This window comes from Panthera tigris, chromosome E2 (genome assembly GCF_018350195.1).
Source record: "Panthera tigris isolate Pti1 chromosome E2, P.tigris_Pti1_mat1.1, whole genome shotgun sequence".
Taxonomy (NCBI): Eukaryota; Metazoa; Chordata; class Mammalia; order Carnivora; family Felidae; genus Panthera; species Panthera tigris.
Genome location: NC_056674.1, coordinates 8,287,738 through 8,313,717, shown reverse-complemented (window position 1 = coordinate 8,313,717; position 25,980 = coordinate 8,287,738). Strand labels below are relative to the sequence as shown.

At 54.7% G+C, this 25,980-nt stretch overlaps 1 protein-coding gene across 6 annotated transcripts; it reads left to right on the top strand.

The window, feature by feature from the left end:
* The first annotated feature begins 6,142 nt into the window (after window positions 1–6,142).
* Window positions 6,143–23,063, top strand: MED25 (mediator complex subunit 25). 6 transcript variants are annotated; one of them, XM_042970770.1, is made up of 18 exons: window positions 6,143–6,344; window positions 6,441–6,486; window positions 6,679–6,803; window positions 13,908–14,006; window positions 14,414–14,534; window positions 14,810–14,972; window positions 15,098–15,228; window positions 15,552–15,639; window positions 15,732–15,925; window positions 16,345–16,473; window positions 16,853–16,938; window positions 17,017–17,074; window positions 17,180–17,287; window positions 17,409–17,597; window positions 17,983–18,054; window positions 18,187–18,405; window positions 18,713–18,893; window positions 21,226–23,063. In XM_042970770.1, exons 1-18 carry the CDS (start codon window positions 6,211–6,213, stop codon window positions 21,468–21,470), a joined length of 2,388 nt encoding a protein of 795 aa, XP_042826704.1. In that variant the 5' UTR covers window positions 6,143–6,210; the 3' UTR covers window positions 21,471–23,063. The 6 variants fall into 6 exon arrangements, with proteins under 6 accessions (XP_042826704.1, XP_042826705.1, XP_042826706.1 ...); XM_042970772.1 differs by lacking the exon at window positions 21,226–23,063 and adding an exon at window positions 19,368–19,499 and having other exon boundaries at window positions 6,144–6,344; XM_042970771.1 differs by lacking the exon at window positions 17,983–18,054.
* Window positions 23,064–25,980: the final 2,917 nt, after the last annotated feature.

The window sequence follows — 25,980 nt, the reverse complement described above, 5'->3', positions numbered from 1 at the left end:
ATGGACCTCAAGATCAGGACCGGAGCCAAAGTCAGACGCATCTGTTGGATGCTTAACCTTGGATGCTTAATCGACTGAGCCACCCAGGTGCCCCCAGGCAATGTTTCTTTGTAATTACATAAGTGTTGATAACTCATCTGCCCTCCTGTTTCCTTCTTGCCCCTCAAACTATCCTTTCAACAGTATTTAAAATTTGCCTCCTTCCTGAAGTACAGCCTACTGGAAAACGATTTCCTCACACTTCTGACACCAAATGTGTGGGTTTTCCACACCAGGCAATTCTCCAGTGCCCTGTGGATACCAACTGGGTGTCTTACAAGTCAATTCAGTTCTGACTCTAACCACCTGGAGTCAGTGCAGACCCCAAAGGTCAAGGGCTCAGTCCCATGAGTCTGCCCCCACTTCGGACATCAATTGTGGAGCGCCCGAGCGGCTCAGTCAGTCAAGCGTCCCACTCTAGATTTCAGCTCAGGTCATGATCTCATGGTCATGATCTGAGGTCAGCCTGGAGTTGTGCTCTGGTCATGGAGACTGCTTAAGATTCTCTCTCTCTCTCTCTCTCTCTCTCTCTCTCTCTCTCAACAAACAAACACACAAACAGAACTACCAATGCAAGTAGTGGGTCCACAGGTTATCCATACTTCTGTCTGAATTGGCTACAAATTGGGGGTTCCACCTCCTCAGGTTTGATTATTTGCTACAATGACTCACAGAGCCCAGGGCAACACTTTACTTAGTATTACTGATTTATTGTAAAATGTATTATAAAGGATAGCAATGAACAGCCAGATGAAGAAGTACCTAGATGAAACCCAGAGGGTCCTGAGTACAGGAGATTCTGTCTCTATGGAGATTGGGGTGTATTATTCCCCCAACACAGGGATGCAACTCAGAGGTTCTCTGAACCCATGCCTTTTAGGGGTTTTTAAATGCAGATTTCAGGGGCACCTGTGTGGCTCAGACGGTTGAGCACCAGACTTTAGTTCAGGTCATGATCTCACGGTTTGTGGGTTCAAGCCCCGCATTGGGCTCTGTGCTAACAGCTCAGAGCCTGGAGCCTTCTTGGGATTCTGTGTCTCCCTCTCTCTCTGCCCCTTCCCTGCTTGGGCTTTGTCTCTCTCTCTCTCTCTCTCTCTCTCTCCCAAAAATAAATAAACATTAAAAAAATTTTTAATTCAGATTTCATTAGGTAGGCAAGATGGATTAAATCATTGGGGCCATTGGTGATTAACTCAATCCCCAGCATTCTTCCCCTCCCCAGAGATCCCAGGGGTCTTAGAAGCTCTTGTGTGACGAACCAGTAGGAAACTGAGGCTACATGGGACAATAAAAGATGTCCCTACCTCCCCTTAGCACAGGAAATTACAAGGATTTTAGGAACTCTGGGCCAAGAAGCAGGACCAGGAGCAAACATATATTTCTTATTATACCATAATATCACATCTTTTAGAAAGTCTCTTGGAGTTGAATTCTGTTTTTATTGCCTGGAATGGTTTCCTCCCACCTTCATTATCATACGGTTCTGGAGTGATCGTTAATTTTTTTTGAGTCTTAACATCTACCACCTTCTTCTAGTTTCTATTTCTGCAGTTAAGAAGTTGGCTGTCATTCTACGTATAATTTCTTTGTGGAAATTTCTTTCACTCTGCGGGCTATTTAGGCTTCTCTTTCACTACAATGAGTCAAAGCGAGCAGGTTTTTTTAAAACATAATTTTATAGGGGCGCCTGGGTGGCTCAGTTGCTTAAGCGTCTGACTTTGGCTCAGGTCATGATCTCACCGCTCCGTTTGTGAGTTCGGAGCCTGCTTCAGATTCTGTGTCTCCCTCTCTCTCTGCCCCTCCCCCACTCACACACGCACACTCTCTCTCTGACATAAACATTACAAAAAATTTAATGTAACTTTATATTCTGTGCTTCCAGGATTCAAGAATTCATGTTTTGTTTTGTTTACACTAAGTTTTTAAAGTAATCTCTCTGCCCAACACGGGGCTCACACTCACAACCCTGAGATCAAGAGTCACATGCTCTACAGAATGAGCTGGCCAGGCACCCCGATTTTTTTCTTTTATTTCTCATCAGCTCTAGACAATGCACAGCAATAAATTCTTAAAAATGTTGTTTCTCCTTTATTCAATTTTTTCCCCATTTCTGACTCCAATTAGAGAAATGTCAGACTTTCACTTTCTAGCACCATACCCATTTTCAAATTTAAAACATATTTTTCATTTCCTAGTTGGGTAATCTCTTCCCTTTTCCTTGTTTTCCTTTTCTTTGTTAACTTTTTTAAAGTGTATTTATTTATTTTGAGAGAGAGAGAGAGAGAAGATGAGCAGGGGAGGCGCAGAGAAAGAGGAGGACAGAGGATCCGAAGCAGACTCTGTGCTGACAGCAGAGAGCCCCGTGCGGGGCTTGAATTCATGACCCGTGAAATCATGACCTGAGCCAAAGTCGAGTTGAACGCTCAAGGGACTGAGCCACCCAGGCACCCCCTGGGTTTTTGGTTTTTTTTTTTTTTTTTTTTTTTTTTTAAGCTTATTCACTGAGCGAGCGAGCGAGCGAACAAGCAGGCTCCACACTGCCAGCACGGAGCCCGACGCGGGGCTCGAACCCACGAACCGTGAGATCACGACCTGAGCCGAAGTGGGACGCTTCGCCCACTGAGCCCCCCCAGGGGCCTCCCAACTTAAGTTCTAAAGACTGTGACTTCCATCTGGCTTGCGTTCTCCCTCTTGCCGGTACTCTCTCCTGCTTGCTCTGATGCAGCCAGGGCTATGTTGTGACGCACCCAAAGCGGACCATGGACCCGAGCACAGTCTCGGGCTGACAGCCTGGGAGCAACTGAACCCCGCTCACGATTACAAGAGGGAGCCTGGAAGCAAGCTTCTCTAGTTCCGCCTTCGGACGATTTCCGTGCTGGCTGACGCTTTGATTACAGCCAGCGAGAGACCCTGATGCCGGGGAGCCAGCTAAGCCACACCTGGATTCCTGATCTGCAGAAACCACGAAACAATCCGCGTGGTTTTAAGCCGCCGAGTTTTAGGGTAATTCGTCACCCAGCGTGAGAGAACTTAGACAACGTCCTTTGTTTCTCTCACCATTTTGCGCATCGTGGTACATTAGGAGCCCAACCATTCGGGGACTTGAAGTCCCGGGATCTCACATCTGTTAACCGTTGTTCCCATGGACTCTAACTTACAGTCCTTGCCTCTGTGCTGGTGGCCTTTGACTCCGAACTCCTTACTTGATATTGAGCAGAGTCCCGTGCGGAGGATTTCCTTCTGCTTCTGCAGATTTGCAGGAGTGTTACCAGCCTGGAATTAGCTCAGCGGCCCTGGGAGGCCCTTGCTTAGATGGAGAAAAAGACTCCTTTTCCAATTCCCATCGAGCTTCAGGCTCTTGGTAATGCCTATGCAGCAGTAATATACTCTTCTTTTTTGTTAATTTTTGGCTCTCTGTCTTTTTTGGGAATGGGAGGGAGGGATTCTTTTCTTTTTTTTTTTTTTTTTAAGTTTAGTTATTTTGAGAGAGGAAAAAAAAAAAAAGCGCGAGTTGGGGAGGGGCAGAGAGAGAATCCCAAGCAGGCTCCTCACTGTCAGTGCAGAGCCCAATACAGGCTCGAACTCATGAACCCTCAGATCAAGAGCTGAGCCGAAGTCAGAGGCTTAACTGACTGAGCCACCCAGGTGCCCTAGAAGGTGGGGGGAGGACGGTTAGGATTCTTGAAGAACCTCTCATGAGGTCTACCTCTTAAGAAACCACCAATGTTGCAAAAACAGTATTATAGCACCTAATCCATCATAATCCCAGAAGCTGAAGTCCAGGCTAAAATATCCAATTGTTTATTTATTTTTATCATTTGTAATATATGAATGGAAATGTTTAAAAAATAAGTTCGTACAGCTGATCATACATTCAGCTTATCTAAAGAAAGGTTTCCTTTTAGGGGCGCCTGGGTGGCTCAGTCGGTTGGGCGTTGTTGATTTCGGCTCAGGTCATGATCTCGCAGTTTGGAGGTTCAAGCTCTGAGTGGGCTGACAGCGTGGATCCTGCATGGGATTCTGTCTCTCCCTCTCTCCCTGCCCCTCCTCCCTCTCTGTCTCCCTCTCAAAATAAATAATAAATAAACTTAAAAGAAAAAAAAGAAAGGTTTCCTTTTAGTTGATAGGGCAGATTTTTAATTTTAGGAAGTATTTTAATCTTCTTAGCTGTTGATCATTTTTCCTTTCTCCAATTTAATCTTCCTTACAATTCTATTAAAATCGAATTACACTGGCATACAAAAGATGGGAGCTGCTTTAGATGAAAAGAAATTTGAGAGATATAATGTCTAAATATGTGCTTGGTCTTTGGATTCTGACGCAAATAAAGCAAATGGAAAAGGACGTTTTGAGAGCATTGGGGAAATTTGTGGATTTACTAGTAAAAAAATTTTTTTTTAATGTTTATTTATTTTTGAGAGAGAGAGAGAGAGGCAGAGAGTGAGCAGGAGAGGGGCAGAGGGAAAGGGAGACACAGAATCCGAAGCAGGCTTCAGGCTCTGAGCCATCAGCACAGAGCCCGATGCGGGGCTCAAACCCACAAACCATGAGATCATGACCTGAGCCAAAGTCGGACACCTAACCAACTGAGCCACCCAGGCACCCCTTGATTGTGGATTTAGATGATACTAAGGAATGATTTTGTTTGGGGTGATAATGGCATAGTGGCTGTGTAAGAAAATGCCCGTGACTTCTTAGAGAGTTCTGCCAAGGCTGTAGAGGTAAAATGATAGGATGTTGGGGTTTTGCTTTGAAAGGCTTCAGCAAGGGGCGCCTGGGCTGGCTCAGCCAGAAGAACATGCATGCAACTCTTGATCTCGGGGTGGTGAGTTTTAATCCCATTTCAGGTGTAGAGATTACTTAAATGAAATTTTTAAAAAAAGAGTCTTCAGCAAAGAAAATAAAAGCAAAAAGTGGTGGATAAGGTAAATGTGACAAAATGGTGATACAACTGTATGTAAGAGGAACGCGCCCTTTTATTCTGAAATACGTTGCCAAATTGCACTGGAGCAAATTGTGCTGATTTACACCCCCACTAGATTTTGAGCCCAAACTCTCCCACCCTCATGGACATTATTCTTTCCAACATAAATTAGCATGACAAAGGTAGAATGCTTTTTAATTGGTGAAGATAAGCAGTTTTCAGATGTTTATTCGCCAATTTTAATTGTTTTGTGTGGGGGAAGAGCCTTCTTACCATTAAAAAAAAAGTATTTGTATTTTCCTAAGTTTTTATTGATTAGTAAGATGTATTTGTGTAGTTTTTCAGCCAACATGTATGTTACAAATGACTTGCTCAGTTTATCATATTTTTTTTCCAACTTGGTTCATGGAGACTTTTGGACAAACTGATCAATATTTTACGTTTTCTGACTCTAATGCGATGATAAACTCTTTTTCCAGCCTCCAGGATTATACAGCGTGTTTCTTTATAACTTCAGCTATTTTTAAGGTTTCATTTGTTGCATCTACTTTTTTTTTTTTTTTTCGCATTTACATTTTTAATCCGCCTGGAATGTATTTATGTTTTAGGCCAGTTTCTGGCTGCTCTCCCAGAAAACAACAATCAGGGGTTGCCTAGCAACCGCCACTTGGGTCGGAATTCGGCTTGAGTGGGAAGAACAGCTTCATTTCCCTCCGAGTGGACGGCAGCCTTAAGCGTTGCCTAGTAACCCTGTTTCTGAGGCTGTGATTGGAGCCTTCACGCGACCCATCCCCCTCCATCTCCTCCCGCCAGAAAAAAAACTGAACTAGAAACCTAATCTCTACGTTAGAAAACTAGGGCAGCGTACGCGTTGCATAGCAACCAGATCTTCTGACCCTCCCATTGAGCCCAGAGTCGGAACTGGCGCCTCGCTCAAACATGGCGGCTGACGGTGCCTCTTTCAATACGTGCCACTCTCCACAGTCCTGACAATGATTCAATCTCCCCCGTCAGGCTCCTGAAGGGGTTCGCTATGCGCTTCATCTCGCTCGCGGTGGGTGCGGACGAGGATGGAGGTAGAACCAACGAGCCCCGCGTGCCCCGCACAAACATGGCCGCGGGCGCGTCCAGCAGCGCCGCTGAGACGTCCGGCGCCGGTGCACGCGCGGCGCAGGCGCACTTCCGCTCCTCCCGCAGAAGCTGCGGCGGCGGCGGCGGTGGCGGCGGTGGCGGCTGCTGCGCGGGGCATGGTCCCCGGGTCGGAGGGCCCGGCCCGCGCCGGGGGCCTCGTGGCTGACGTGGTGTTTGTGATCGAGGGCACGGCCAACCTGGGGCCTTACTTCGAAGGGCTGCGCAAGCACTACCTGCTTCCGGCCATCGAGTGAGTGCCGTTTCCGCGACTCCAACCCCGCCCTCCGACTTTAGTTCTCCACAGCCTCTTGGCTTGACCCCGACCTTTTACCTCCGACCCTCACAGGTACTTTAATGGTGGTCCTCCTGCTGAGACGGACTTCGGGGGAGACGTGAGTCTTGGGACTCCTGAGTCTGAGGGAGGAGGGCGCCGGGGACCGGACGCCTGAGTCTGAGGAAGGAGGGGGCCGGGGACCGGACCCCTGAGTCTGAGGGAGGAGGGCGCCGGGGCCCCGACTCCTGTGTCTGCGGGAGGTGGGGAGGTGGGGTCCCAGATGAAAAGTTTCTCTGTCCTCCTCTCCCAGTATGGGGGGACCCAGTACAGCCTCGTGGTGTTCAACACGGTGGACTGCGCTCCTGAGTCCTACGTACAGTGTCACGCTCCTACCAGCAGCGCCTATGAGTTTGTCACCTGGCTCGATGGCATTAAGTGAGCTTTTTCTTGTGCTTGGGGTGGGGGGGGGGGGAACCCTGTGAGGGCCCATGAACCGATGGTGGCTTGCCTTGAGCTTCGGGAACCTCCCGGTCGGGGAGGGAGTTTTGTCCCTAAGTCACTTCCGTGGGTTCGGTGTGCTCAGCAGTTTTGCCATCCGGTTTGGAAGTAGAGCAACCTTCCCAGTTTGGGAGGCCTGCGGAGGGCCACCGCCCACCTGTACCGTGTGATTCTCCGCGTGGTTTCTGCTGTGTCTCATCTGTACTCCCGTCTTCCTTTTTCAGAGGGCTACCTTGAAGCCTGAGTGCAAGGCGGGCGGGACTAGGCCACGATGTAGACCCCTCTGTGCTTTGGATGGGATTTTGAATGTTCGCATTACAGGCTTTTTCGGGTGCAGACAGCCTGGGGTCACATCACAGATAAACCGCAACAGAACTCCGAGATCCAGGAGTCCCTGCTCCCTTTGTGCCTAATGTAGCTTATCTCCTATTTCTTTTTTCTTAACGTTTGTTTATTTATTTTGAGAGAGAGAGAACGAGGAGGGGAGGGGCAGAGAGAGAGAGAGAGGGAGAGAGAATCTCAAGCAGGCTCCCCACTACCAGCACAGAGCCCGATGTCGGGCTCGAACTCACAAACCGTGAGATCATGACCTGAGCCGAAATCGAGTCAGAAGCCTCACCAACGGAGCCACCCAGAGGTCCCTCTCCTATTTCTCTAAAGGGAAGACGTTGATGGTACTTGTGTTGTTTGCTTATCGTATTACTTACTCTCTGTTGCGTGACAGAGTATTCCAGAACAGCGGCTTGAAACAATAAATGTCGACTATTTGATGCCATTTCTAGAAGTAAGGAATTCAGGAGTGGCTTAGCAGGATAGTTCTGGCCCAGGGTCTCATGAGGCTGCAGTCATCTGCAGGACCGGAGGAGCCATTTCAAGGTGGCTCACTGGGTGGCTGCGGCACGCGCTCCCAAAGTGGCAGCTGGCTTATCTCAGACTGAGCAAACACGACAGATCAAAGAGGAAGCTCTGAGGGTTTTTATGACCAAGTTTTGGAAGTCACACAGCATTACTTTTTGTCACGTTCTGTCCAGTTTAGAAGTCAGTCCCGTTCAGTGAGGGCGAGCGTGAAGGGAGGCGAATGCCAAGGGTATGAATACCAGGAGTGGGGGCCACTGAGGGACCTGGCTACCGTGACTTTGTAGGCATTCTCTGGGAATCACGTTGACTTGGTGACTACTTAAGACAGCACGTGGCACTTAAGTGCTTTGTTAGTTAGTGGTTGCTATTGTTTCGTGTGTCAGTTTCTTGGTTTGCGAATGGATACGGGTGATCCGTATCTCGGTGCTCCTGGGAGGATCCCAGGAGCTAATCTTTTTTATTTTCTTACTTATTTTTTATTTTATTTATTTTTTTTAAATTTTTTTTTCAACGTTTTTTATTTATTTTTGGGACAGAGAGAGACAGAGCATGAACGGGGGAGGGGCAGAGAGAGAGGCAGACACAGAATCGGAAACAGGCTCCAGCCTCCGAGCCATCAGCCCAGAGCCTGACGCGGGGCTCGAACTCACGGACTGCGAGATCGTGACCTGGCTGAAGTTGGACGTTTAACCGACTACGCCACCCAGGCGCCCCTCTATTTTCTTACTTATTTTTTATTTTTGAGAGCAAGAGGGAGAGCGGGGTAGGGGCGGAGAGAGAGGGAGACACAGAATCTGAAGCGGGTTCCAGGCTCTGAGCTGTCAGTACGGAGCCCAACGCGGGGCTCAAACTCAGGAATGGTGAGATCGTGACCTGAGCTGAAGTTGGACACTTAACCGACCGACCGAGTCCCCCAGGGCGCTCCCCGGAGCTAATCTTCATACCGTGCCTTTGTGCTGCCTGGCCCCAGCTCTGATCTGTAGTTAGAGTTCATTAAAGCGCACTGGCTCGTGGCTGCTGTTCTCTGCACACGTCCGTGCAGCAACTGTTTGCAGGGTGCCTGCTTTGTTCCAGGCCGTGTGTGCTGGACTGGGTGCTGCACGTTCACTGGGAAGTTGACACCCAAGTTTGACCCATCATGGTCATCGGAGTTAGTGGTCCGGACAGAGCAGCATTTCTCAAGCTCAGTACTGTTGATGCGTTAGGTCAAATCATTCATTGTCCTGCGCCCTGCAGGCTGTTCAGTAGCCTCCCTGGCTTTTAGCCACCAGATGCCAGTAGCCACTTCCCAAGCGGTGACCAAAAAATGTCTCCAGGCATTATCAAATGTCCCCTTGGGTCAGGGTCGGGGGGCAAAATCCACTCCAGCCGAGCACTGCTGAGATAGAATGTGGTGAGGCTTGAATAATGTGACACGGGGGTCCTTGAGGCCCAAGTTCATGTCTGATGTCGCTCAAGTCCCTGGCACCAAGCGCGGGGTCTGGCGCGAAGGAGGTCTAAGGAAAACTGTGCGGAAAGAGTGAATGCGTGAGTGAACGTGCAGAACACACGTAACGGTCCTTAATGATTCTTCCCGGTGAGCCGTGAGCTGCGGGACTCAACTCAGATGTCCCTTCCCTGATTCTGGCAAGCCGCCAGTTGCTCCCTCCCCTGTCCCGGCCCCACGCCTTTGGACTATGCGTGTCTGGGTCCCTGGTGTTCCCCTGCTTTTTGTTTCCAGCTGGGGCCTGGCACCCAGAAGGCCCCAGGAGACCATGACCGAGTAAATGAATGAGTGAAAGCCATGGAGAAGGTGATCCCCAAGAAACCAAGCCTTCTGGTGGGTGTTTAAGTGTCAGGAAAAGCAGTTAAACCCCCTTATTTAAAACTTTCCATGGTCGGGCGGGGAGGGGCACCTGGCTGAGTCGGAAGAGCATGTGACTCTTGATCTTGGGGTCGTGAGTTCAGGCCCCACGACGTGTGTGGAGACTACTTAAATAAGTAAAGACTGAAACGTTGAAAACACCAAATAAATAAATAGATAAATCTTTCCCAAGCATCTGGAAGAGAAGAGGGAAGTCGTTTCTGAGCACATTCAGCACATATCCATGCCTCCCCCTTAATCATCTTAGAATACACTGTACTTTTAACCAAGTGAAAAAGCTTTGTATGCTGTGTGCTCACTGCGGAGTCCTCCCAGTCAGCTGATAAACATTTTAAGCCATTATCTACCGTTCGCAGCGGTCATTGTTTTACCAAGTCCTATGTAACCGTCTCGCTCTGGTTTCTGTGACGTTTCCGGGAGGTCTGGCACAGAGATCACAAAGAGAGTCAGCGGGTTTTGTTCCCACTCGGAGAGGAAATCTTATCTTCTCCCAGAATGTCCGCAACTTAAGTTACAAAGCAGGCGATGTGACTTTTGAAACGTCCTTGCTTTGGGAGGATTTATTTCTGCTGTTCCATTTCCTTTCTTTCAAGAGAGGTGGGTTTCCCCGCTCCTCCTCTGCAGCAAGCGACCCAGCATCCAAAGCAATAGAGGTAGAAAGAAAAGAGCCCTGAGCGTCTTCTCCCTAGCATCGTGACTGTCTGTCCGTGCATGCCCGCGTTCGTTCGTTCATGCAATGGGTGTTTGTGGAGCCAACTGTCCTAGGCCGTGAGGAGTTGGGGACATGAGACAGGCCAGGTCCTGGCCCTCCAAGAGGGGGTGTTCACGTGGGGTGAGCAGCTGGGTGGGGCAAGCCTGGCTGCTGTTCGCATTCGTTCATTCCGGCCAGTACCTCCAAGGACTTACTACCCCGCGAAAGCGGGCGGTGCAGACTCAGGGTGTCACATCAGCAAGGGGCCTGGGAAGCAGTGCAAGTCAGCCCACCCGTGACACCGGGGCACTTGTATTTCACCTGATTTCACGGTTCGCATCGTTGAGGGGCTTGTGTGGAATGAAGGCTCGTCGTAAACCTTACGGTATTCAAAACCTGCCTTGCAAGTGGCCAGATTTTATTTCTGCCCCCTCCTCCCCCTCCGTTTTCCAGCATTTCTTGATTCCTGGGCAAAACATTCATTACGTTATCTCTGTGAGCTGGTGACAGCTTACACTCAGGAAGGCAAAAAGCAGGTTTTAGAATCTTGAAGTGATTGGCCAGTCACGCTTTCCCTCATAAATTACTTTTTAAGTCAAGGCAAAGTTCACATAACAGAGGTGATTGCTCAAAGAAATTTTTGAAATGGCTTATTTATTTTTGAGAGTACGCAAGCGGGGTAGGGGCAGCGAGAAGGGGACAGAGGATCCTAAGCGGGCTCCATGCTGACAGCGGGGACCCCGATGTGGGGCTCGAACCCACAAACTCTGAGATCGTGACCGGAGCCGAAGGCAGATGCTTAACCGACTGAGCCACCCAGGCGCCCCTGGGTGGCTATCTTAAAATGAACAATTCAGTGGCATTTCGTAAGTTCACACAGTGCAGCCACCACCTCTGTCTGGTCCCCAAGCATTTCTGTGCCCCTAAAAGGAGCCCTGCACGCGGGGCAGCAGTTGCTCGTATCTCCACCCCCACTGCCTTCTGGCCAGGCCCAGCCCAGGGAACTTTTGGTTCAAAAAGGCCCGTGAAAATAGTGGTTTGATTTATTCAGGAACAGAGAGCTGTGGCAGGTTGGATGTAAGGCTGGTTCATTCATTGGGATCTGCTCCAACTCTGTGGTCTCGAAAGTTCCTTTGCAGAACAGAGTGTCAGCGGTAAGGAAGAGGAGGGCTGGGAGCTGGGCGGGGGGTGGGGTGGGGTAAGGGGCAGTGCAGTGAAGGAAGGCTTCAGGCTCCGAGCACACACGGCATGGAGGGAGCAGAGGGCAGAAGCCTGAAACTGGAAAGAGAGTCGTGCAAGACCCCGGCTAAGGAGCAGAGGGCTCGAGCTGCCGTGGCTGTCGGCCTGGCTGCTGGTGCACCACTCACTGGTCCAGGAGGCATTTTCTGGGGCCCTGTGTGTCTTCAGACACCTTGGGCATGTGCTGAGATGGTTCAGGCCACCTGGTCCACATCGCTGAAGGCCGTCCTGGCTCTGGGTGTGCCACGGAGGGAAGCTTTGTCGGTCGCAGTATCCAGTGATGTGGGATATGATTGCGGGGTGCGGCGGCGCTAAAGTCAGGTGGCAGGTGAGTCAGTCTTCCTGGAGGAGGGGATTCTGGGCTGGAGGCAGAGGGGTCATAGGATAGATAAGCAGGGATTTTCCTCCCGGGCCAGAAGAGGGCTGGCACGTGGCCATGGGGCGGTGGGTAGTGCAGGCAGAGGACTGGTTATGTGGCAGATTGCGGAGGCCAGGGACACGTGAGACATTCTGGAAGACGTACCCACAGAAGGATGGAGCAGGTAGTTGGGCAGAGTCTGGGGCACAGAGGGCCCCGGATGCCCAGGTAAGAGCTTGGCTTTATTCTGGCCCTAATGGACATGGTTGGATTGGTAGCTGTTTGTTTTCAATTTTTTTTTTTTTTTAAATTTTAAGTAAACTATGCCACACATGGAGCTCGAACTCCAGCCCCAAGATCAAGCATTGCATCCTCTACTCATTGAGCCAGCCAGGCCCCCATGGCCATTCAGGCCCCCCCCCCCCATTTTAAAGAGAGAGGGAGAGAGAGCACCTGCGTGCACAGAGGAGGGGCAGAGGGAGAGAGAGAGAATCTTAAGCAGGTTCCACACTCAGTGCAGAGCCCGACACAGGACTCCATCCCATGACCCTGGGATCATGACCTGAACCGAAAGTTGGACTCTCAGGGTCGTCTGGGTGGCTCAGTCGGTTCAAGTGTCTGCCTCTTGGTTTTGGCTCGGGTCTTGACCTCACAGTTTGTGAGTTTGAGCCCCAAGTTGGGCTCTATGCTGACAGTACGGAGCCTGGTTGGGATTCTCTCTGTCTGCCCTCTCTTCTCTCTCTCTCAAAAATAAACGTTAAAAAAAAAAAGAGTCTGACACTCAACTGAGCCATCCAGGTGTCCCCCCGACAATTCGTTTTTAACTCATGTTTTCCAATGTCTCCCTTATGTCAGACTCGGGGGGGGCGGGGGGGGGGGGTAAGAGAGGACTCAGACGTGTGCACGTGTGGCCCCAGTGCAGGGGCCACACAATTCAAGGGGACAGAGCCCTCAAAGCTCCCAGAGAGGGGCCCTACCTGCACAAACGTTCCCTGTGGCAGAGTCAGCCTCACAGCCATGTGACCTGAAGAATCGTGACAACAGCCTCACATAGATAGAGGCTTTCCCTATGCCGTGCCCCATGGGGGATGGGCTCTGGTGACCTGTCTCCTTGTCAGATGCAAGAGAAACCCAAGCCTGTGTATTAGTTTCCTGGGGCTGCCATAACGAAGCAGTAAAAACGGGTTGGCTTAGAGCCACAGAAAGGTAGTGACCCACAGTTCAGGAGCCAGAAGTCTGCGATCAGGGTTTGGGGCAGGGCCGTGCTCCCTCTGGAGCCTGTAGGGGAAGATCCTTCCTTGCCTCTTCCAGGGTCTGGTGTCCCCAGGCGGTCCTTGGCTTGTGATTGTGCGCCTCCAGTCTCCACATGACATTCTCCCCGTATTTCTGCGTTGTCTTTCCTCTGAGCATGTCTGTCTCCGTGTCTACGTTTCCCTGTTTTGACCATTAGGACGTGGGTCATACCGGATTAGGGCCCACCCTTGGGCCTCGGCGTAGTCTGTAGCTTCTGTAGACGCCCTGTTTCCAAATAAGGGCACATTCTGAGCTACTGGGGTTAGGGTTTCCGTATCTCTTGTGGAGGGGGACGGACACAGGTCAGCCTTCGATGCTGGGAGGACAGCGGAGGCCCCCATATTGGACTGGTGGGGGGCATGGGCTGGGGCCAGGGCTGGCTTTAAAGAGGGAACAGATGGCCCAGAGGGGAGGTGTGCGGGGATGGGGACACAGTACGGGATCATAGGCCTGGTGTCCGGGGCCTTTCCCCGTTCTGTCCTCTGACAGGGCCTCTTGCGAGAGGGCCTCCCTCACAGGAGATGACGGGCGGCCCCCGTCCTCACTCTCTGGGCCCGGCACTGTGTCAGCACCGGGGGTAGAGCAGGCAGTGCGAGTGTCCCTGCGTGGTGGAGCGTGGAGAGGAGGGCGACACGCAGGTGCAGCCTCTGCAGGCGTGGCCTGGGGGCTGGGAGGCGGCAGCCCTGGGGGCCGCCGGGCACCCCCACCCCCTGGGGCTGACGGCCTGGCCTCCTGCAGGTTCATGGGCGGGGGAGGCGAGACCTGCAGCCTCATCGCCGAAGGCCTCAGCACCGCCCTGCAGCTATTCGATGACTTCAAGAAGATGCGGGAGCAGATGTGAGTGTGGCCCGCATGTGGGGTCCACGTGGGGCCCAGGTGGCCCTTTCTACCCGGCTGGGAACTCTGGCTCGTGACTCCACCCACTGCCTCACCCTGGGGGAGCTGGTGGGCCCTGAGCGCTGAGCGCTGAGCGCTGGGGGTGGCAGGCGGGACGTGGGAGGCGTCCCCTGGCCCGTGGCCGGTCTCAGTGTCCTCACTGGGAAGAGCAGCCTGCCGCGGGTCCGTCCCCTGCTTCCCCCGCCAGCCGGGCAACCTAGAGGGAGTCAGAAACCTCTCTGGGCCTCCGTGTTTTCAGCCGTAAAGCGGGGCTTTTACTCCCGACTCGCGGCTCTGCCGGTGCCGGGTCTGTCCCTTCTCAGGGCCCCCGTTCTTCCCGGCTCCACATCTTTCCTTATCCCTGGCAGTGGCCAGACACACCGCGTCTGCCTCCTCATCTGTAACTCGCCCCCTTACCTGCTGCCCGCCGTCGAGAGCACCACGTACTCTGGGTACACGACGGAGAGTCTCGTGCAGAAGATCGGGGAGGTGAGGACCCTTGAGTCTGACGGAGGGGCAGAGGCTGGAGTCCCAGAGCTGAGGGAGGAGAGCGCCGGGGCCCGGACTCCTGCGTCAGAGTGGCCAGCTCTGCTGACCCCTTTTGGAAGAGCTATAACCCAGAATGCCCTGGGGCAGCACCTCCGGGTCTCGTGGTCACTGGTCTCAGAGCCCGATGGGAATTTGGGTTTAGGGCCCAGCAGGTGCAGTTACCTGGGGGTTGGCCCCCGGGCCCCCACCCCGACCACTCATCCCTTCTCCCGCAGCAAGGGATCCACTTCTCCATCGTGTCTCCCCGGAAGCTGCCTGCCCTGAGGCTTCTGTTCGAGAAGGCGGCTCCCCCGGCCATGCTGGAGCCGCTGCAGCCACCGACGGATGTGAGCCAGGACCCCCGGCACATGGTGCTGGTGCGGGGGCTGGTGCTGCCGGGTGAGGCCCGGGTGCCGGTGGGACGGTGGGGGGCAGCCCCCCACCACGCTCCCTCTGACTTAGATTTCTCTCCCTTCTCTCGAACCCCTTCTCACGGGGCTTGGTCGTCCATCCTTCACTCTCAGTTGGGGGTGGCTCAGCCCCAGGCCCCCTCCAGCCAAAGCAGCCTGTGCCCCTGCCTCCAGCTCCACCCTCAGGCGCCTCACTCTCAGCAGCCCCCCAGCAGCCTCTGCCCCCGGTCCCCCAGCAGTACCAGGTATGGATGTTGCCAGGAAGGGGACACGTTCCTGGGGGCCTAGCGGGAGCTCTGGCCTCTCGGGAGAGACCTAGCAGGATGTTGGGGCTTGTGGGGTGATGGGAGTCTCCACGGGGACACCAGGGTGGGTGGGAGTCTCCACGGGGACACCAGGGTGGGTGGGACTCTCGGGCCGAAGAGTCATGTCCCTGTGGCGTGATGGCAGCCGTGAGCTCCTGCTGCGTTGTAGCTGGCGTAGCTGTGCCTTGTGGGGGCACGGTGGCATGACCCCATGGGGCACCAAGACTGGGGGGCGTGGCCCTCATCACCTTCTCCCCACCCAGGTCCCTGGGAACCTGAGCGCAGCTCAGGTGGCTGCCCAGAATGCGGTGGAAGCCGCCAAGAACCAGAAGGCTGGGCTGGGCCCACGCTGTGAGTCCTGGGGCCGGGCTGCGGGGTGGGCTGGGGTCAGCCAGGCCTCTCTGCACAACGGTCCCCACCTCTTCTCTTGGTCTCTCCCACAGTCTCACCCATTAACCCTCTCCAGCAAGCTGCTCCAGGAGTGGGTCCCCCCTTCAGCCAGGCACCGGCCCCACCACTACCCCCGGGGCCCCCTGGCGCCCCCAAGCCACCCCCTGCTTCCCAGGCCAGCCTGGTCTCCACCGTGGCTCCCGGCCCGGGCCTGGCCCCGCCCGCACAACCTGGGGCACCGTCCATGGTAGGTGCTCGCACGCCTGCCCCACCGCCCTGCTCCTTCCAGCCGCTAACAGAGCAGAGGCCGAGCAGCTCGCCTTCCCGAGGAGGGTGTGAGGGCACATGGGTCTTGTTCTGAGTCTTCGGGTTCACGGGGCTTGTGCCACCGATGACCGAGACTGGAAGGTGTGGGGACGGAATCGTGGGTGGGGCTTTGGCTCCTGGAGGGGGAGAGCGGCTGAGGATTCTAAGGGATACCGGAGTCAGGGCATCATGGGCATTCAGTCCTCAAATCCTACAGAGGTTTATGGTCCTAGGGACCATCGAGTCCTTGAGAAAGGAACCTGCGTTCCGTTCTTCCCGCCGGTCTGTCTGTGCCTCCGGTTGTGCCTCCCGAGAGACCCTCTGACCCTACTCTGTTGTCCTCCCTCCCCCCTCTGGCAGGCGGGCACAGTGGCCCCAGGCGGGGTGAGCGGCCCTTCCCCAGCCCAGCTGGGGGCCCCGGCCCTCGGTGGGCAGCAGTCAGTCTCCAACAAACTCCTGGCCTGGAGCGGGGTCCTTGAGTGGCAGGAGGTGAGTAGCACGAGGAGCCAAGTGGCTTTCGTGGCCCGTTAGGACATGGGACTGGGCCGGGGTCCCTATGGGGCCGTAGGACTTGTCCTGAGGAGGGAAGCCTGGGACTTTTCACTCGGGGTTTGGGACTAGGGAGGTAGTGAGAACTGTGTCGCAGGTGAAGAACCAAGAAGTCTTAGGTTCAGGGTCGGGACGGATTCAGGAGATCATGGCGTCCAGAGCTTGTGGGATTGGTGGTCTGGAGGAGGGGCCCAGGGCTCGCGGGACTTACACCAGGGGAGCCTATGTGCTCTGGGGCTCCCAGCCTAGGGCAGGAGACGTTGAGGGGACTGGGGTTCGGGGCCCCTTGCGCCGTGACGCGTGCCACTTTTCCGCTCAGAAGCCCAAACCCGCCTCGGTGGACGCCAACACCAAGCTGACGCGGTCGCTGCCGTGCCAGGTCTACGTGAATCACGGCGAGAACTTGTAGGTGCCTGTGGGGGTGGGGGCTGGGTGGCCCGGGGCGTGCGCCACCCTCCTGACACCTCTCCTGTGCGGCCCCAGGAAGACCGAGCAGTGGCCCCAGAAGCTCATCATGCAGCTCATCCCGCAGCAGCTGCTGGTGAGTGGCTCGTGAGAACGCCGCCGGCCCCTGCCCTCGTCCCTTCCCCGCCCCCCGCCGTTCCCTTCCCCACTCGGCGTGCCGGCTGGCCCGTGTCTCCCCCAGACCACCCTGGGCCCTTTGTTCCGGAACTCAAGGATGGTGCAGTTCCATTTCACCAACAAGGACCTGGAATCCCTGAAAGGCCTCTACCGGATCATGGGCAACGGCTTTGTGAGTCCGCGTCTGGGCGGGACCCGGGCACCTGTAGGGCTTCTAGAACCTGGTGGGGCGAGGGGCCCCCTCCTCCTGCTCCTCCTTGTGGGGAGGCGACTGCTTCATCGTCCTCCACCAGGCCGGCTGCGTGCACTTCCCCCACACGGCGCCCTGCGAGGTGCGCGTGCTCATGCTCCTGTACTCGTCCAAGAAGAAGATCTTCATGGGCCTCATCCCCTACGACCAGAGCGGCTTCGTCAACGGCATCCGGCAGGTCATTACCAACCACAAGCAGGTCCAGCAGCAGAAGCTGGAGCAGCAGCGCGGGGTGAGTGACCCCGGCCCCCGGCACCCCCCTCCCCCCCCCCACGGCTGCCTGCCCCCGCTGAGCGTCCGGCCAGACCCCCGGCATCCCTCCCGGGCTCCGCTGCCAGTGCCCACTGTTCTCCAAGACATGGCCGCCCGAGTTCAGTTCCATCCCCACGGTTTCTTGTGATCTTTGTACCATTTTCCGTGTCTGTGTCAGATCTCTGAGACCGCCCCCTCTTGGGGACTGGGGAAAGTACGGTTTAGTTCCCAGACCGCCCACTCCCAAAGAACGTTCCTAGCTCCTCACAGCTTCCCCTTCAGGGCTCGCAATGCTCCTCCCCACCCCAGATGCGGGACCCCCCACTCCCACCCCCAGTCACTGACCTGCTCCCTGTCCCACACAGATGGGGGCACAGCAGGCACCCCCCGGGCTGGGCCCCATTCTGGAGGACCAGGCGAGACCCTCACAGAATCTGGTGAGGAGAGGGCTGATGGGGTCAGGGCCAGGGAGGGGAGACCCCAAAGGACACTGTCATTTTGACCTGACCTCGGAGGCCAAGGAGTGTGGGGACTCTGCCTCGTCCCTCACCCCCATCTCTTCCCACCAGCTCCAGCTCCGCCCACCACAGCCCCAGCCTCAGGGCACCGTGGGGGCCTCTGCGGCCTCGGGACAGCCCCAGCCCCAGGGTGCCGCCCAGGCCCCCCCGGGCGCCCCCCAAGGCCCTCCTGGAGCAGCCCCCGGCCCCCCCCCTCCTGGACCCATCCTTCGGCCTCAGAACCCTGGGGCCAACCCCCAACTGCGGAGTCTTCTCCTCAACCCACCGCCGGTGAGATTTAGGGGTGGGGGGCGGATGGGAGCCACAGGGCCTGGGCCCCGGTCCCTGATGTTTCTGGTCCTTTTGTTTGGGAGGAAGGAGGTTGGCTATGATCAGAGGGTGTGAACAGGCCCCGGGCAGGCCGGCTCTTCTGTGTGTCTTACATGGGCTTCTTTTAAGATTCCTTTGAAGAAAGACCACCCCTGACCCCCAGCCACTGGCTGAGATGTTCTCTGGGCAACTTCTGTGCTAGAGGCTGCTTGGTGGGGCGGGGGGCTCTCTGCTGGGGTCTTCTGAGCCACTTTCTTTGATCTCCCAGCCCCAGACTGGTGTGCCCCCACCCCAAGCCTCCCTCCACCATCTCCAGCCACCAGGGGCTCCTGCACTGCTGCCCCCACCACACCAGGGCCTGGGGCAACCCCAGCTGGGGCCCCCCCTCCTGCACCCACCACCCGCCCAGTCCTGGCCCGCACAGCTTCCCCCAAGAGCTCCATTGCCAGGTAAGGAGGTCCCTGGGGAGGGCAGGGGTCTGGACCAGGTATCCCAGCAGCCCCTGGCTAGAGCCTCAAGACCAAGGGCTCCTGGGAAGTGAAGTCCTGGATTCAAGAATGGAAGCTGGTTCCCCTTGGTTCTTGGGAGGCTCTGAGGGCTTCTGGAGAATACAGCCCAGGGGATCAAGACCTAGTGGGACAAGAGCTCTTTCCGTGATTCCTTTCCTGTGTGTCCTGGGGCTGAAGGGAAGCATAGTCTTAGGGCCAGAGAAGTAGTTGGGGGGATGGCCTTGTAAAGGCTCATGGGAATCAGTACATTTGTGCCCTGACGGGGCCAGAAGGTGCCTCTGATGGGTCCCCCTGGGGCTTCCTAGAAAAGTCATTACCTTGGGCTCCTAGAGGAAGAGGGAGGAAGCAGGCCCAGGGCCCTTCAGGGCCCCAGGGACTACTGGGAGATGCAGTCCCTTCCCCACTGCCCCCCAGGTCAGATGCTGCTGAGCGGGGGTCCCCGGGGCCCGGTTCCTCAGCCGGGCCTGCAGCCCAGCGTCATGGAGGACGACATCCTCATGGATCTCATCTGAATCCCCGACACCCAATAAAGTTCCTTTTAACACACGCCCCGGCTCCCGTCACTGACGTCCCCCAGGACTGGGCAGGAGGACACCTGGGGGGAGACCTCTCTGTCCTTGTTCTCGCTTCAGCAGATGTCCCTGAGGTTCCGGGCTGGTGACGCCAGGGCCTCAGCAGTGAGTCAGGCAGTCTGGTGCAGCCTGGCTTGGGGGGGAACACGGAGGCAGGCAGGCACAGCTCACAGGACTGCGTGCCCTCGTGGAGGTAGGGCGGGGACTGTGTGGGCCCGGAAGAGGCCTCTGAGCTGGCCGGGCTCAGCAGTCTTGGGAGAGAAGCAGGAGTCAACGAGGCTGGGGAGGAAGGAGGCCAATGGTGATCGAGGTGCGGGGACAGTGGGAATGAACGCACGAAAGCAGGAGAAAGCTTGGGATGTTCAAAGACACGAGTCCGGCCTGAGGAAGGAAGGGCCTAGAGAGGTGGGCAGGTGCCGGGTTGGGAGGAGGCCCAGGCTCCACATGGGGTGACTCGAGGTTTGTCCTGGGGACTCAGAAGAGCCACAGGAGGCCACATGCAGGGAGCAGGCCGGGGTCAGGCCACTGTGAGAAAGGGCCTCTGGGTCGTGGAGTGTGACAGGGCAATCAATACCAGGCCAGGAACGCAGGGAGGAGGCTAGGGTAGTGGCCTCAGGGGGAGAGAGGCCAGTGGAGGGGCTGGGACTGAGTCAGAGGGCCAGCAGGGTGAGTCTGGGGACTGGCATGCCATGTGAAGGAAGTAGGGGTGAAGGGGTGGTGGAGTGGGCTTCGGGCCCGGGGGTGCCGTTAGATGGGGGAAGCTCCCTGAGTGAGGGAAGTGGGAGGAACCAGTAGTGAGCGCTGACGGGTCCAGGGAATGTCCAAGGCACAGGTGACGTGTTGGGAGTTCAGGATGTGTTCTTAGGGGACGGTGTATGTTTGATTGTTGAAGCCACAGGAGCGGACAGGGTCACATATGAGGAGAGGGCCAGCCCTGGGTCCCAGTTAGAGCCTGACCTCCCAGGGCTTTAGACGGGGTGGACGGTGCCTGTCCCGGAGAGGGAAAACGTGGCAGGGTACAGGTTTGGAATGTGGTGAGGCAAGAGCCCTAAAGAGCGTCCTCAGGCGCCCAGGGGCAGCTGGGTACAGACACGATCTGGAGTACGAGGGTGGCCCAGCATGGAGGCAGAGAGTTCACAGCCTGTTGTCAGACTCTAGACTAGCGTTGCTCAGAACGTGGTCCGTGCCTGGACCACCAGCATCCGTGTGGTTTGGGACGCTGGTGAACATCAGATTCCTGGGCCCTGTCCTAGGAGAGAGGTTGCGATCTGGTGGCCCGTGGGCCACTCTGCAGATGAGTTTTGTTTGGCCTTCCCTGTGTTAGCATACGTAGCATTTTTTTCCTAACGAGTTAGTTGTAAAAATCGGGATAATTCACACACACACACACACACACACACACACACACACACACTCAAACACACACACACTCACACACAATCTACCGCCTTGGCTCCTCTTGACAAGTCAGAAGTTCTGGCACCTCGGGCCCGCCCTCCTGCCTAGCAACAATGGGCTGGAGCTGCCCCCATCAATGGGGCGTGTGCTCTCTGGTTCGCCACAGTCCCCACCACTCCTGTTTGGCTCCCACCGCGAGGCAGAGGGTCATTCGTTGCCTTTGGGCTTAACGCTGTGGTGGTTCCCGGGGTAGTGATCAGAGGAGAGTGAAACCTTTCTTGTACCCATGTCTCTATCAAAAGTGGCAAAACGAAAGAGAGACCGAGAGGGCCACGTGTTTCGAGAAAAATGGGAGCGAGCCTATTTCTTTGTGGAAGTGAAGAGTATGCCTATGTGCTTAATATGCAAAAAAATCGTATCTGTGTTGAAAGAATACAACCTGAGACGTCATTATGAATCCAAGCACAGTAAGAGCTTCGACCAGTACACAGAACAGACGCGAGACGCGATACTCAATGAACTGAAAAAGGGCCTCAAACGTCAGTAGGGTTTGCTTCGGAAAGAAAGCAGGTCATAGACGTGGCGTGGCCGCGAGACACAGTTCCAGAGTAGCGAGAAAAGAACTTCCCCGGGCATTATAAACTCCACAGACGGCGAGTTTATAAAGGAGCGGGATGACGCATCCCGGACAGAAACACACGCCAGTCGAGACTGTCACTTCAGCCAAACGGACATTTGTGTCGCGCCGTGAGTCGAAGATAAACCAGAGGATTTCCAAGTCCGGTCGCTTGAAAGAGTCCGATCATTTGTGGCCTTTTCTGTCGTCGCCCACGAACTATTACTGCCAGCCGGTTAGCTTTATTTATTTGTGGTGTTGAGGATTTTGACGTGACCGAAGAAACCTGTGACACGGTGCCGAGGCAGGCCCGGCACTGGGAGCTGAGCTATTTTTTATGTACCGAGAGAAATGACGAGCCTCACATAGACTGGCGAGAATTCCTAAGTGCGGCGGCAGACAGGTGCGGTAACCTAATGACCTGTGTCCCGGGGAGGGGGTGGGCATTGTCAGGACTCCTTAGTCCCAGGGGGCAACATCTGGCCAGGACGCAAGCCGGCTCGTTGCCTCAATTGCCAGGAATCGAGTCGCGTTCAGAAAGTACCCGGAACACACCGCGGACGTCCTCGACACGACACCTGACCTTTAACCGTGGGCAGGTTGAATGTGAACTTGATTGATGTATTTTCCAGAAGCACTGTGACCTGGTCGTCACGTGATGGTATGGAAGGAACCTGAACAGTTGAAATCTGTCCCCTCGGTTCCTTTCCAATGAGGCGAAGGCCACACCCCCTGAGAAGGTCGGTCAAAGACTTCCGGTGGAGGTCACAACCCCTCTGAACACTGTTTCTCTGCAAAGACGTTCACAAACAGCTACTTGAATGTATGATCGTGTTTGCCCCGTCCCGGCAAAGATGGGGAAGCCGTCGGCAAGGAGTATTTTTCCTTTGCCACGGTTGGGTTTCCAGAAGCGAAAGACACGGCCTGGACCGCATTCACCCAGACTGTGGGCTTCAAGACCAAATTCCCCTAAAGGCTCTCTGCATCCAGACTTTGTGAAAAGGAACTAATACTGTCCGGTTGGCCTTTGCGGGTTGCTGTCGATCGTGTGAATGCAGACCCGAGCAGTTGCTGAACCACAGTGCAATAGGGTGCTGGTTTCCTAGATGTGATTCTGGTGAAGATCACAGCCATACAACTCTCCCCAGTAGTTGTTTTGAGTCTCTGTGTCTGGAAGTACCCACGCCGGCGAACGGCTGTTTTCCGTTACAAAACTGAATCGAGCGAAACACCGTTCCCAGTTCAGGATTCAGGGTTGAATTCTAAACTGCCCGTCCCGTCCCACCGTGACATCCAAAGGCCTGACGTTGACCTCTCGGTGCGGAAGGGATGATGTCAGCCTTTGGCTTCAAATCAAAGGAGCAACAGAAGTAACGAAAAAGAAAATTTTAATAATTAAATATTTCTATTTTTCAATCTGTATTTTTTCAATTTTGAATCTGAAATATGAACGCCAGTATCACACATGTTTGTATTGTGTTCCGTGCATTCGCCATCGTTCAGTAAAGATACAATTTGATGATATTTCTGGCCGTCGACTTTTGTCATGCCTGGCTAGTTCACTCATTTATGTGGCCCGCCTGGCCCCCGTAGGCATTTGAGTTGACCGTCCTGCCCTGGCTCTGCTGAGTGAAATCTGGGGGAGGGAGGGAGGCTGGGAATCGGCCACCTTTGAACGAGCTCCCTGGGTGACTGTCCTGCAGACGAAAGGTGGAGTGGGAGACGCCGGTGGTAGTTGAAGGGCAAGCGGGTGACGTTTCCCAGGCAGCGTGTGTAGCAGGGGCTTTTGAAAACTCAGATGGCTTCAGGGACCAGGCAGGTGATGGAAATGCGTGAAGCGGACGGGTGGAAGACAATAGGGAGTGACGGGGACCGTGGCGAACTTGTCGAGTGCTTGCCCCAACTAACGGCACTCAAATTGCAACCAAAAACACTGTGAGGACCAAACAAAATCCGCTTGTGGGTCTGACGAGGCCACCGGGCCGCCATTTTGCGACCTCTGGAAGGAGGAGAAGACACGGGGACAAGGACAGCCCTGGGACAGAACCACACGTCAGGTTGGGCAGGGAGCCAGGAGGCAGGAGGACGAGGCGAGTGTCGTGGAAGCGGAGTGTTTCCAGGAGGGCGCGATCGCCACGTTGGCCGCAGAGAGACCAGGAGGGAGCAGCCGGCGCTGTTTCCACCTGGCCGAATAGCCCTGCAGGTTGGGGTCCGGGAGAAACTGATCGAAGAGAAACGTTTCCAGTCGCTCGTTTGTCCGTGTCTGGCCAGCGAGGGCCTCTCGACCTCAACACCCGAGGACGCGAGCCAAAGGGACCGTCCTGACGTATTCACGGGTGCGTGTTCCCCAGGTGAGGCAGAGGAAAGCCCAGGGTTACTAGAATGTCCCGAGAGAGAACGTTTAGACACCTAGGGCTCACCTGCTCACCTCACGGTCCGTACAGGGAAAGACGGTCGGCTAAGTGCTTAAGCGCCCTAGAACCAGCCATCACCAGTAACGAGTCTTTGGGGAAAGGTTTTCTCTGAGCGCAGGGTAGTATCGAGGCTACTTTGTGGAAGGAAATGGTGGAAAACCTTAGAGTAACAGGGTCTAAACGCCAGCTCTTGCACCGATGAGCTCTGTGGCTTTGGGTAGGTCCCCATGCCTCTCTGAGCCTCAGTTTTCCCTTTGTCAAATAGCGGCTTCCCCACAGGATCGAGCATGAGACAGACTCAGCACAGCCCTCCCCACAGGAAAGCTGCTCTTAGCTTCTGTTGTCCTCACTGGCCAAATGCGCTTTGTTTTGCTTTTTAGGGTTATTTGTTTCTGAGAGAAAGCGTGTGCACACGCGTGTGTGCAAGCGGGGGAGGGGCAGAGAGAGAGAGGAGACAGAGAATCCCAAGCAGACTCCATGCGGTCAGCTCAGGGCCCGATACGGGGCTTGATTTCCCAAACCATGAGATCGTGACCCGATCCGAAATCAAGAGTGGGATGCCTAACCGACAGAGCCACCCAGGCGCCCGCAAATGCACTCTTAAGGCAAGTGTTGGGGGCCGACCTGTTTCTAACGGTGCATGCCAACTTGTCAGAATCACCAGAGCATCCGTGACCGTTGGAACTGGATGAGTGACTAGTTGGAAGCATTTCATTTTTGATCAGTTTGCTTTTGGACCATGCATCTAGAGCTGGAAGTAGGAAATTCCCGAGAATTTGCCCGATGGTAGAACATAACTTTAAAAAAAAAAAGGAGGGCAAAAAACGCTTAAACACCAACACATGAATAGTTGTGAACCTGTCTTGGGCGAGAGAAAATGCCCAGCTGACAGGAAGGAAGACCATGAGAAAAAGGAGACCTTCTAGAAAGGATCTATTTGTCTCAAGGTACACCAAACTCACTAATACATATTTTTCCACCATCTTGGGTTTTTTTTAATTAACCTTAAAAATATATTGATGCCACACACGATTACAGTTTCATAAAGCTACAAAGGCACTGAAGCGTGTCGCATAAAAAGTTCCCTTTCATACCTCTTCTCCCCTCTCACCCCGAACACGCACACTGAGCAAACCACTTTCTTCCCTAGAGGCAGACGTACCAGTTCGGTGTTGGGTTTTCATGTGTTGGGTTGTAGAGACGTTTATGGTTTCTTAAATGTTTTACATTCGTGGGGTCAGTTTGTCTTGGGTTTGTTTGTTTTGTTTTGTTTTTCCAATCAAGTAGTGGCCTTCTGTCCACATCATTCATGACACTTGGCTCTGTTAAATGGCCACGTCTGCACGCCATCTGGTCTGTGCACACTGTTGATGTGTGACAACCCCCACCACCCAGTGACTTAAATAGCAAGGATTTGCCTCACAGTTGCCCTGGGTCAGGAGTCCAGACACAGCAGAGCTCCTGCCTCCGGTTCAAGGTCTGTCCAGGTTGCGGTCAAGCTGTGGGCCAGGGCTGCGGTCTCATCCGTAGGCTCCACTGGGGAAGGGCCCACTTCCCGGCTCGTTCTGTGCTGGTGGGCAGGTTTCAGTGCCTCACGGGTGAAGGCCTCTTCATAGAGCAGCTCACGGCATGGCTGGCGGCCTCTCTGGAAGTGAGCGAGCACCCAAGATGGAAGGGAAGCCAGCGTCTTTTTGTAACCCAGTCGTGGGAGCGATCTCCCCATCACTCTTGCCGTGTTTTGTGCGTCACGACAACTCAGTAGGCCCAGCCCACACTGAAGCGTAATAATGAGAATGTGATACCGCGAGGCGTGGGGGGCACGGGGGCCAGGTCTGAAGCTGTTTGCCACACTGTGGGTGGCAGTTGGCTAGCTGTGCAGTTTCACTTAAAAACGCTGCGGAGAATGAGCGCGCGCGTACTCTCGTGTCTACTTTTGCTCCCTTGTGCCGACATTCCTGTGGGAAACGCTCCTAACAGCAAAAGTTCAAAATCGAGTAGTGTGCTAGTTTTCGTTTCTACTTCTTTGA

Coding starts and splice junctions, on each gene's coding strand:
- MED25 (XM_042970770.1), top strand. CDS start 6,211: ATGGTCCCCGGGTCGGAGGGCCCGGCCCGCGCCGGGGGCCTCGTGGCT. Junction 15,640..15,731: donor GGCTGGGCTGGGCCCACGCT/GTGAGTCCTGGG, acceptor TCTCTCCCACAG/TCTCACCCATTAACCCTCTC. Junction 18,406..18,712: donor TTCTCCTCAACCCACCGCCG/GTGAGATTTAGG, acceptor TTGATCTCCCAG/CCCCAGACTGGTGTGCCCCC.